The following is a 12,475-nucleotide window of genomic DNA, read 5'->3' as shown; positions in this document are numbered from 1 at the left end:
CCTCAGAAGCAAAAGCTAGCAGGATCAACCGCCATGTCCGCACCATGGACACGTGGACAGCTGCGATGTCATCCGATAAGCAAGGAGACGTAAGCACTAAAAGGGTAATTTCGTCTACAACAAAAAATCATCTACGGCCAAGACGCAACATGGATAAGAGGCTGTCGGCCCCACCGGTCTCATCCTCACCCTCCATCACACCCGATCCAAAATTCCCAACACCAGCAATGACGTGTATGGCCGAGATGCAATCAAACCCGAAGCTCATGGCTCCACCCCAAGTCAATCATGAGAGAGTATCACTCTAACAGGATATATCTCCCCCCTCTCTCTCAATTTCGGAATCTCCGACTCCAACCAATCAGAAAGCCGTAGCTCACCACCATGATTCGCATACCCTCCGTCGTCGTCGTCGTCGTCCTCTTCCTCCTTGGTCTCTCCGGTTCCACCTCGGCCAGTAGAGACTATATCCGGTTGCCCTCAGAAGCTTCGAGATTCTTCGGCAGAGGTGATGGGGATGTTCTTGATAACGATGACGGGACATCGGGTACCAGATGGGCGGTTCTGATTGCCGGATCGAATGGCTACTGGAATTACAGGCATCAGGTAATAATTTTACCTTTCCAGTTTCAATTAATTTCAAACATTTTCAACTTTGATCATGTTTTTCTCTGTGCATCTTTATTAACTTGTTTTTTCACATGTATTTAACTTGTATGCTTGACTTGAAAAGAAAAAAAAAAAAAAAGTAACTTCTATGCTTATCTGAATTCTTTTTTTTTTTCACCCGTGTTGGATTATGATTTCCTTGTGACTTCATGTCTCAATTTATTTTCCTTTGAAAAAAATAGCTGAAAACTTGGGGTTTCTTTTGAAGAGTGAAGAATTTGATTTGATTTGATTTGATTTTTTTTTTTTTTTTTTTTTTTTTTTCTGTTGGCTACGAGCTCTGTATTGAGAGTTTGTTGCTCGTGTTTCTTCGTAGTTGATTTAGATTTTAAGATCCTCGTTTGGTGTTCTTGTGGTGTCTAAAAGTACGAGAAATTCACCTTTTGCCTTAAGCTCAGTTTGTTTTCTCCAATTCCAAATAGCTGGATTTTCTTCTTATTTTCATAATTGTTTTTTTGGTGAGATTGTTCTTTAAGAGCCCAATGATTATTATGGATTCATTATTTGTACGCATTTGGCCTAAAGTGGTAAAATTCTGTGGGAATTCAACGTTCAAGACTAAACCTGGTTTTGTCTCAGTTTCAGTAAGCATCTTTTGATTTTGGCCTAGGATTATAAATTTGTATTGAGAAGGACCTTGTATTGCTCTACGCATTCTTGTAGCATTGAAAATAGAATTGACCTTCACCGACACATAATGGGAACTTGGCAACAGTGTCAGAGTTATTTATATTTTATGTGTATATATTCGAGGGTCTGGCTACGTGAAATCAATATAGGTATCTTACGTAGGAGCCAAGTGTGGGACATGAAAGAATGAGACCCAATGGACTAGAGTCATCACCCAATTATTAATCCCATTCCATGAAAGAATGTCACAAGTGCTTATTGAGTGTTGATTAACCTTCATCCTATATGTATTAAGTTATAAACTAATACATATAATATGATCGTTAATAGATTGTAATTTATTAAATTAATGAGTTTGAGAAGTAAGAACACAAATAAAAAAGATAATCGAGTAAAAAATTAATGTTATAATAGAGGGGAATATTGTCTCATAAAAGTTAACACAATTAAAGGAGAAAATGAATAAAATAAAAAATGAGGAAGGCCAATCTTGAAATGAAAATTTAGAGTCTAACTGTACTTGAGGGCTTCAAGAGGCTTGAGGGGGAAGGGCCCTGCAGCCCTCGCTCCCTTCACCATTGCTTGGCAATTTTCTATTTTGATTTGGACAGATCACTTTGTGGGGTACACTTAGATAATATTGATTCAACATCTCTTAAATTCCATGTTAAGCTCTCACATGGTTCCCACAATTATTCTTAGCTCTTTCTTCCCTCATTTTTGCCTCTCTGTGGGACTTTTCACGTTAAATCCTGTTGTGACGTGCTTCAACTTGAATCTTCCCACTTTGTTGTTGTTCTAGCGAATACAAATATTGCATTAATGAAGGAAAATGTATATTAAATGTTGGAGAAAGAAGATTCATCTTGAGATGGGAAAATAAAATAATTTGCTTGGTAGCGTAGTACTGTTATGTTGACTAGTTTAATGAGTGCCTATTGTCTTTTTAAAGTGATAAGATCTTGTTCTGGTTAGTTTTCATATCATTAATGTTTGAATGCTTATATACTGTTTAGAGTTTAGTAAGAGACCTTGTTCCTTGTTTGTAATTTGATTTTATAGTTTGAGTTGTTAACAGGCATTTTTTGCTTCTAATTATTCACAGGCTGATATTTGTCATGCTTATCAACTCTTGAGGCAAGGTGGATTGAAAGAGGAAAACATTATTGTTTTCATGTATGACGACATTGCTTTAAATGAAGAGAACCCTAGGCCTGGAGTAATCATTAATAGCCCGCATGGCAGTGACGTGTATCAAGGAGTGCCAAAGGTCAGATTTCTTTCCTTGTGGTCTTAACCTACTGATGATACTGTAAGTTGTAATTTTCCCTCTCATGTGGCAGGATTATACTGGGGAAGATGTTACTGTTGAGAACTTTTTTGCCGTTATCCTTGGAAATAGAACTGCTCTTACAGGAGGCAGTGGGAAGGTTGTGGATAGCGGTCCCAACGATCATATTTTCATATACTATAGTGATCATGGGGGCCCTGGAGTGCTTGGTTAGTAGCTCTCTTAGAAATAAATTTCTCATAAAATTCTGTAACTTGCTTGTGTTGGTTGTAGAAATTCACCCAATGGCTCAATTCTCATTTGTTAGGGTTAGAAGTCGGTCTCTAAGCCAGTGTGGCTGACTTTGCTAGATAGGGCAAGCCATAGATCTGGCTGCTGATAGATGCAGCAGTTATGCAGTTGGATTAGAGCAGTTAAGGCTGACTCCATTCACTTTGCACGATATAATAGGTTTAAGAATTACTTTGTTGATATAGCCTTAAATAAGGAACTATTTTCCTCACGTATTCAATTCCATCCTTTGCCCCCAAAGTCTTTAGAGTGCTTCTCAGCTTTGCTTGAAAACAAAAATATAAAAGAAAAACAAATCCTGCCAATTTACTAATTCGTGGGAAGAGGCTGAACTCTTGTTGTATTTGAAAAATATTTCAAGAGGGAGCCCTTAAGGAGATGGTGGTTGATAAAGTAATTCTTGATGATAATTTTCAGTATAAGTACTTTGCCCAATATGAAACTTGTAGCTGAAAGTAAAAAACTGTCTCCCCTATTGATTTCCCATTGATTGTTTCTTGGCTTCATCTCTTGGTTTGTGTAGTTAAGGTTTACACTGGCAAATTCAATCCCCCTCCCCGAAGCACACGCGCACAAAAAACAAAAGAAAGAAAGGCCCATTTGGTAAAGAGAATTGATTTGGTTGGAGCCACATTTGAAAGAAGTGTTGTATGTGGAGTCCACAAAATAAAAGTTTGGTAAAATTTTGAGAAGTGTTTTGAGTTTTGGAAAAACAATTACAAAATAATATAAAAATGTGGTAAAAAACTTCTGCTGCCACTGTGGCGATGATGCAGCTGCAGCCGGCTGCCAGATCTCAGGCAGCCGCAGCGGCCGCCAAATCCCTCTAGCAGCCACCGCCTGGTTGCCACATCTTTTGGTGGCCACCACTGGCGGCCCTGCAGCAGAATCTCTGTAGCTTTATTTTTTTAATTTTTTTTTAATTTTGTGTTTTGTGTTTTGTAATTTGTTTTGAAAAGTGTGTTAGTGGTGGGGGGCCACATCTGAAAATTTGTTTGGTTAACTGATATTTGGAAAGAGTTTTCAGCATTTGAGAAGTGAAAAGGGGTTTTGAAAATTTTACGAAATGGGCCCAAAGTTTCTGAGAAAACTTCTAGCCTCAACCTGAAGCTATTTAGCATTGGTTCCCATGTGAAAACATATTTTTGTTGGTGTATAAATATGACTTATGAACTGTGTCTTTGATGATTTGATGATATTTTAAAATTTATATTACCCATCTAGTTGTAGAGGAACCGTGGTTCGTTTAAAGAGTTCTGGCCCCAAATTTTTTTTTCTTGTCTTATATGGTACATTGTGCCACTGGCAAGAGAGAAGGAAAGAAAGAAAGTTTTGGCTATGATTACCATTCAAGATAGTGAGGCTATGATCCTAATATATGTGTAAGATTCTAAATCTATATTTTCTTTTGTCCTCTTATCACTTTACAACTCTCCCTTGAATGTATTAATATCCAATCCTTTTAAAATTGGCCACTATATTACAAGGCCAGTCTATACTATAAGCCTTGGAATCTCCTGAGAAATTGGCCACTACATTACAAGGCCACTAGTGTTTCCAATCAGTTGGTCAAAACTTAAACTAGTTTAAGAGTTAATTGAAGAAACTAATTTGAGTTTCTTAAATACATTTTTGTTCGATTAGGTTATGGATGTTTAAACTGTTATTTCATTGTAGAAGACTTGATTACGGATGGATTTTATATTCTTATCCATATTGTAATTTTTTTGTCAGGGATGCCTACCAATCCTTACCTCTACGCTGGAGACCTAATAGAAGTCTTGAAGAAAAAGCACGCATCTGGGACCTATAAAAGCTTGGTATGTTACTAGTTGAACTATCATTTTCTTGAGGCATATTACATTTTGGTTTGATTTTAATTGTTAGCTGACTACTTTTTAAAATTGTAGGTATTTTATCTTGAAGCCTGTGAATCTGGAAGCATCTTTGAGGGTCTTCTTCCAGAAGGTTTGAATATCTATGCAACAACAGCATCAAATGCTGAAGAGAGCAGCTGGGGAACTTATTGCCCTGGAGAGATTCCTAGTCCTCCCCCAGAATATGAAACTTGTCTGGGTGACTTGTATAGTGTTGCTTGGATGGAAGACAGGTACGCAAAACATGTGTTTAGGAATTCATGTCATAGGAGAAGGGAAAACGAAAGCAGCCTTTAATATCAGTTTCTAGAATTGAGTAGATTTTGCACATGCACTCACCTCCCAAAAATTGAATATTGTTAAAATATATACCTTTAAAGGTGAATGGATGTTAGCTGAAATCTACACCATCTCTTAATTGGTCAATGATATTATTACATCATGCAGTTTTCCCTCCTTGGCTTTTGATGCTTTTGATCTTATCACTTTTGCTTAAATGTTTTATTATGCTGAAGAACACAATTTTACAAATATACAATTGATAATGTTCAATTTATACTTTTTTGTTCAAGTTTTAACAATCTGAATTTGTGATCAGTGACGTACACAATCTGCAGACAGAAACTTTGCGCCAGCAGTATGAACTGGTGAGAATCAACTGCTGCATTGTCATAGACATTATAAATTGATTTTGGGGAGGGGGTAAGAAAGCACCGAATCACATTTCCAATGATATTACCATATACTTACTGTGTCAACAATTGGTGCCAATACAAGGTTCTGAGGTCAAGAAATGTGTGTTTTCAAGGGTCTGTTGTATCAAAAGCATCTAGATGCCGTCTATGGCCTTATTAATTGCTAATATGATTGTATGATTTCCTTATGTTGGAATTCACAGGTCAAAACGAGGACAGCAAATGACAATTCTGCTTATGGCTCTCATGTCATGCAATATGGTGATATAGGTCTTAGCAAGAACAATCTTGACCTGTATTTGGGTACAAATCCTGCGAATGACAACTACACTTTTGTGGAGGAGAACTTCTTGAGGCCACGTACAAAATCTGCAACCAACCAGCGAGATGCTGATCTTGTCCATTTCTGGGATAAGGTTTGTTCCCCAACTCTTTTATTCGAATTTCTCTATTGTTTTTGCCCTTTACTCGTAATTATACGAGGAGCACTTGATTATAAGGAACATGAGTCATTAGATTGTTTTTGTTTGGAGGCTGCCGGCCTTTAATTTTAGTCTCTAATGACCTGGCCTTCTCTTTCTAAATTCGTTTGCAGTTCCTCAAGGCTCCAGAAGGCTCTCCTAGGAAAGTTGAAGCTCAGAAGCAGTTTTTTGAAGCAATGGCACATAGAATGCATATAGATCAGAGCGTGAAACATATCGGGAAGCTCCTATTTGGAATCGGGAAAGGTCCAGAGGTGCTCAACATTGTTCGACCTGCTGGGGAGCCACTTGTTGATGATTGGGACTGCCTTAAGACGCTGGTAATATTACCAATCCTCAGCCTGTCCGTTTATCTCTTTGAACACTTTTTTTATTCTCGTCCACTGTCTCAAGTAAAAATTAGCCGGATCCTCTAATACCAGGATCTGGCTGCCATTGAGCTATCTGACAAGGATGGCTGCTTCTAAGCAAGCCTACACCAAGAGTACTTTTAAAATAAAAATGAAAGAGAAATGTTAAATCTACTCCCAATTGCTCACTCTTTGACGATGCAATAAAAATCACCATTGAATGCTACATTTATTTTCATTTGTTATTTCATCTAATGATGATTTTTACTACCACGTCAAAGAGTAAGCATTTAAGAGTTTGTATAAGCACTTAAAAAGAAAACGTCAATTTTTTTTGTTAAAACAAAAGATCATCTGTGCAGGTGAGGAGTTTTGAGACACATTGTGGATCCCTATCACAATATGGGATGAAACACATGAGGTCCTTTGCCAACATCTGCAACGCTGGGATTGTGAAGGAGCAGATGGCTGAGGCATCTGCTCAAGCTTGTGTCCGAGTTCCTTCTGGGCCTTGGAGCTCTCTGGAGAAGGGATTCAGTGCATGATTGATGCATACATAATCTGCAACTTGAAAGATCACTTGATATGTGGTTGTCTATATTTATATATTTTAAAAATGGCTCTTATGATTGCCTCCGTAAATATGTTCTGTAATGAAATTACATGCTTTAATTGTAAGTAATATGACAGTGCTTGTTATGGTTTTATGAACTTGCATCTGATTTTACTACATTTATACCGTAATTTAAACAATATTATGTTCGAAAATTTATACTTCAGTTGCTTAAAGTTGTTTTATGCATGCTTATTTACTGGCTGTAGAATTAATATTTTGATCATCGTGGGTTTTTTAGAATGTCAAAAATACTCCTGAGCATTGATAAACATATTTTTAGATGAAAATAAATATATCTTTTTTTAAATTAATCTATTTTTGCTCCCTTTATTGAGAAGATTGAAACGCACGCTTTGACGTCGTTTCAGTGACTCATAGGGCTTTCTTCAGCTCAAGCGTGTGTAATTCTTTTCCAATAAAATAAAAAAATGGGCATAAGTTTTTTTTTTTTTTTCCTTCATTAAATTCTTTTAGCCAGGCTTTTAGTGTTCGTGTGTACGAGGATTCACATACAAGACATTCTCAATGTCATAAAGCTGTGTTTGCCATTGGCTTGAAAAAAAAATAGGCCCACAAGATTTGATTGATGCATGAAAAATGTACGAATGTTTGATACGAAAAAGTGAAAAAATTTTGTTTTATAGTGATTTTTTTATTTGAATAGTAATAAAATGTGAACAATATGATATAAAAAGTAAGAATGTTAAATTGAATTTGAAACAAAAAGGAAAAAGAATTTGATTGTTTTAACATAATAATGAAGTGAGTTTTGATTAAAAAAAAAAAAAAACCTTTTACAAACTGATGTGGCACAACATGATTGAATTTCTCAAAATTTAAATTTATTTCATATCTAATCATATTGTGCCACATCAGTTTGTAAATTTATTTTTTTTTTTTTTTGTAAAATGTGTTTGTAAGCCTAGCATTCCTAAAAAATAAAAAAATAAAAAAATGTTTGATATCAGAAAGAAATGAGCATCCACAAAGGTAACTAGAACCACCAATCCAACAACAACCATGGTTACCTAAATAGATGGAGCATTGCCTACAACGAGTCCTTCCAACATGACCCATTAAGGAGAACATTAACTAAACTTTTTATTAGTTGTAACTTGTAAACAAAAGAAATCCACCTTGGAAATGCTTTAAAATTGCAACATGTGGTATGAATCTACATCTTTTAGTAAGTGAACAGGTAATTTAAGTAGTAAACCGTATCGGTGAAAACTTGGTTGCGGTTAGCGGTTATTGGTCAAACTTGGTTAGCAATTATTGGTTAAAACCGCTAACTGTAATTGGGGTAGCCGGTTGGTCAAATTAGAAAACCGGGTTACCCAATGTTACAGCCCTTGTCAAACTAGAACTCTTAGTCGTCTCTGCCAGTAATTAGTCTTTATTTATTTTTCTTTATTTACTTTCCTTGCAAGAGTCTATTTACTTTTCTTGTTAAAGTCGTAGGAGTCAAGTCCTTGCTTGGGTTTGAGTCCTAACCCTTGTAGGACTATATGTTCTAATTCTAGTATGAGTCAATCCTGTAACCTCTATATAAGCACCTTTAAGGAATAAAGCATGTCAGAGAATATTTATCATAAAGCAACCTTGTGTTGTGAGGTGAGGTCCACTTAACCTCAAACCCTATTTTCCATCCCCTTCATTCCACCATAGGTAAACACAGCAGGACCAAACCTGCTAATTCACATATCCATTGCCCTGTTACAAGATCTCAATCCAAGGCTTGTAATAACTTGGTATCAGAGCCACCAATGTCCGCTTCGTTTCCACCCCCGAACAGAGGATGGACTACTTGGAGGCTACGGTCAAGTTTGAGATGTGTGGTATCCGTGAGCTTCTAGCAGCTATGAATACCCGCTTTGATGACCTCGCAGCAAATCGTCGCTCTAGCGCTGGAAAGGGATCCAACAGTTGAAACAAGGGGCCAAAAATCACCCGGATTGGCTCAGGAACAAGTGGGTCAAGAGCTCCAAAAATTGGTAAATTAGATTTTCCGAGGTACGGCGGCGACGAAGACCCAACTAGTTGGATCTTACAGGTAGAGCAGTTTTTTGAATTCCATGGTAAGAAGGAGACGAGCTGCCACTGGCGGCCTATCACCTCGAAGGGGATGCGCAGCTATGTTATCGGCTCTTTTGAGGAAGTGAAGCAGAGGAAGTCACATGGGACGCGTTGAAAGAGGGGCTACACACTTGGTATGGTCCGACCCTATACGAGGATTTTTTTGGCGACCTGTCTAAGCTGAAACAAGTTGGGTCAGTGCGTGATTACCAAATCCAATTTGAGCGACTCCTAAGTCGTGTTGGGGAAACTATCCCCGGCACACCAACTAGGGTGTTTCATTAGTGGACTTAAGGACACACTACGCACGAAGGTGCAGGCATCACGACCTTCAAATCTCACTGCTACAATAGGTTTTGCCCGGTTGTATAAAGCTAAGCAACAAGCCCAACGACGGAATGGGTTACTAGAAAATCGGAGGGGCCCAACGCCTTTGTCATTACCGGCGTTAACCAGAACCCACAACCCTCAAATCAAAAAACTTAGTCCTGAAGAATTAAAAGATAGAAAGGAGAAAGGATTGTACTTCAATTGTGATGAGAAGTTTGTACCGGGACATCGGTGTGCCAAATTGTTTTGGCTGGAATTGAAGGACGTGGAAGAATGAGTTTTGCTAGAAGGAGTCATTGAGAACTTGGAAGAAAACTGTGACAACGGACTCTTGATTCTCATACCATGCGGGTCAAGAGCTCCATAGGAGGCTTCAAGGTTATGCTCCTCGTGGATGGTAGGAGTACCCTCAATTTCCTTAGCACACAGGCAGCCCAAAAGATGGGCATTACGCCAACATCAAAAGGGAGCCTAGAAGTACTTGTGGCTAATGGTGAAAGGCTGCATAGTGGGGGTCTCTGTTGTGGAGTCTCCATTAAGATAGGAGGGTTTTCATTCACAGTGGATTTCTACATCTTGGACATTGAAGGTTGCGAGGGTGTTCTTAGAGCAATTTGGCTGAAGACACTCGGACCCATTCTATGAGACTTTTTCAGCTTGTGGATGAGTTTTGTATAACAAGGAGATAGAGTGGTGTTGCATGGAATTTCAAGGCCACACGATAAAATTGTGGATGAGTCAACAATTTGCAAACTACTACGTGGTTGTCAAAGGGGGGCGATTTTGTAAATAAAGGTTGTCCGCCTAGGAGAAAAGGGAGACCAAATAGAAGCACTACAAGCTGATATACAAACCTTATTGGACCAATACTCTGCTCTGTTTTAAGAACCAAAGGGCATTCTGCCAATCCGAGCCCATGATCATAAAATACCCATATTACCTAGTTAGGGTCCAGTTAGTGTTCGGCCTTATTGATACCCTTTTTATCAAAAAAATGAAATTGTGCTGCAAGTTTCGGCATTGGTCAATTCTGGGATAGTCAGGGCTAGCACAAGCCCCTATTCTTCACCAGTCTTGTTGGTCAAGAAACATGATGGATCATGGCGATTATGTCTCGACTACCGAGCCTTGAATCACATTACAGTGAAGGATAAATTTCCAATACCGGTGATCGGCGAACTTTTGGATGAATTACATGGAGCCCAAATCTTCTCTAAATTGGACTTACGGGCAGCCTATCATCAGATCCGGGTTCACCCACTTGACATTGAAAAGAAGGCATTTCGTACTCACCATGGGCACTATGAGTTTCTTGTCATGCTATTTGGATTATCCAATGCTCCATCCACTTTTAAAACCCTAATGAATGACATATTCCAAAAGGTACTTCAAAAATTCGTTCTGATTTTTTTTGATGACATATTGATTTATAGCAAAACCTGGGTAGAGTACCTACACAATGTGGGCCAAGTTTTTGAAATTTTATTAACTCATCAATTGTATGTACGACGGGATAAATGCCAACTTGGCAAAACTAAGGTGAGCTACTTGGGGCACATAATCTCTCCACAAGGGGTGGCGATGGATCTGGAAAAAATTGAGTCCGTGATACGGTTGCCTGCGCCGACTACCCTCAAGGAGTTGAGAGGATTTTTGGGCCTCACGGGATATTACCGCAAATTTGTTCTAGGGTATGGCACAATTGCCAAACCCTTAACAAAGCTATTAAAAAAGAATGCGTTTGGGTGGTCATCTCAAGCAGAGCAGTCCTTCCTTCAATTGAAGCAAGCCATGACTCAAGCCCCAATTCTGTCTCTTCCTGATTTCTCCAAACCATTCGTAGCGGTGTGATGCTTCAGGGTTAGGCATTGGGGCAGTACTTGTGCAAGACAACTGGCCTATAGCATATTTCAGCAAGGCAATCAAAGGGACGGAGTTGGACTTATCTACCTATGAAAAAGAGATGTTGGTCTTAGTTTTGGCGGTCTAAAGGTGGAGGCCTTATTTGTTGGGATCTAAATTCATTGTTCATACGAATAAAAAAGTATGAATTTTCTCTTGGATCAAACTATATCTACCACAGCTCAACAACGCTGGCTAGTAAAATTATTGGGATATGATTATAACATTGAGTATAAGCGGAGAAAAGAAATTCAATAGCTGATGCTCTATCCCGAGTAGAGGGGCCCAAAACATTAATGGCTATTTCTCATCCTGTTCCACATTGGTTGGAGCCAATTCAAGAAGAAATTCAATTCGATTCGGAACTGCAAGCTTTAGTAATCCGTATACAGGTATGGGAAGCAGTGGGTCCATGGAAATTCAGAGAGGGGTGTAACTTTTTTTAAAGAACGAGTCTACTTGCCTAGCACTTCTCCTCTCATCCAACCCATCCTAATCGAATTTCATGGGAGCACACATGAAGGGTTCTTTAAAACTATGAGCCAGCTCAATACTGTGTTGTATTGGCCTAGAATGAAGGAACGGGTCAATACCTTCATCTGGGAGTGTGAGTTCTGCCAAAGAGTCCAGGTTGATACAACAATGCCTTCGGGCCTTCTGTAGCCATTACCCATCCCTACTAAGGAGTGGGCTAAAATTTCAATGGACTTCATTGATGGGCTACCTAAGTCACATGGAAAATCTACAATCCTTGTGGTTGTCGATCGTCTTTCTAAGTATGGCCATTTTATTTCTATTAGTCATCCTTATACAGCCCATCATGTAACGAAAATTTACTTTAATAATATTTTTAAACTACATGGCATGCTGGAATCTATTGTGTGTGATCGAGACCCAACATTTACTAGCCGATTTTGGACAGAGTTGTTCTTGCTTCATGGAACTAAATTCAATTTTAGTTTCGCCTACCATTCGCAAACTAATGGGCAAACGAAGGTCCTCAATCGTACGGTGGAGATGTACTTACTGTGTCTAACGAGTTTAAAACCTAAAGATTGGGTTACGTGGCTTCCATGGGTTGAGTATTGTTATAACACGAGCACACATTCTGCTCATAACACTACTCCTTTTGAATTAGTATATGGGCGATCTCCCCCTACTCTACTATCATATGTCAAGGGAACAACGCAGGTAGAAGCTGTTGGAAGAACTATGGAGGAGCGTGATCAAATACTCACGGATTCAAGGGATCACTTGCACAAGGCT

General features: G+C 38.6%; 1 protein-coding gene and 1 pseudogene across 1 annotated transcript; both read left to right on the top strand.

Moving 5' to 3' along the window:
• The first annotated feature begins 306 nt into the window (after positions 1-306).
• LOC132184128 (vacuolar-processing enzyme) lies at positions 307-6,990 on the top strand. Its single transcript, XM_059597639.2, has 9 exons — positions 307-606; positions 2,405-2,569; positions 2,643-2,799; positions 4,616-4,701; positions 4,792-4,991; positions 5,357-5,405; positions 5,657-5,869; positions 6,049-6,255; positions 6,648-6,990. The coding sequence occupies exons 1-9, from the start codon at positions 385-387 to the stop codon at positions 6,828-6,830; spliced, it is 1,482 nt and encodes a 493-aa protein (XP_059453622.1). The 5' UTR covers positions 307-384; the 3' UTR covers positions 6,831-6,990.
• Positions 6,991-8,699: 1,709 nt separating this feature from the next.
• Positions 8,700-9,584, top strand: LOC148584642 (uncharacterized; annotated as a pseudogene).
• Positions 9,585-12,475: the final 2,891 nt, after the last annotated feature.

This window comes from Corylus avellana, chromosome 7, assembly GCF_965113065.1.
Source record: "Corylus avellana chromosome 7, dhCorAvel1.hap1.2, whole genome shotgun sequence".
NCBI lineage: Eukaryota > Viridiplantae > Streptophyta > Magnoliopsida > Fagales > Betulaceae > Corylus > Corylus avellana.
Note: the sequence above shows the minus strand (reverse complement) of the source record. Positions and strands in the feature narration are given on the sequence as shown.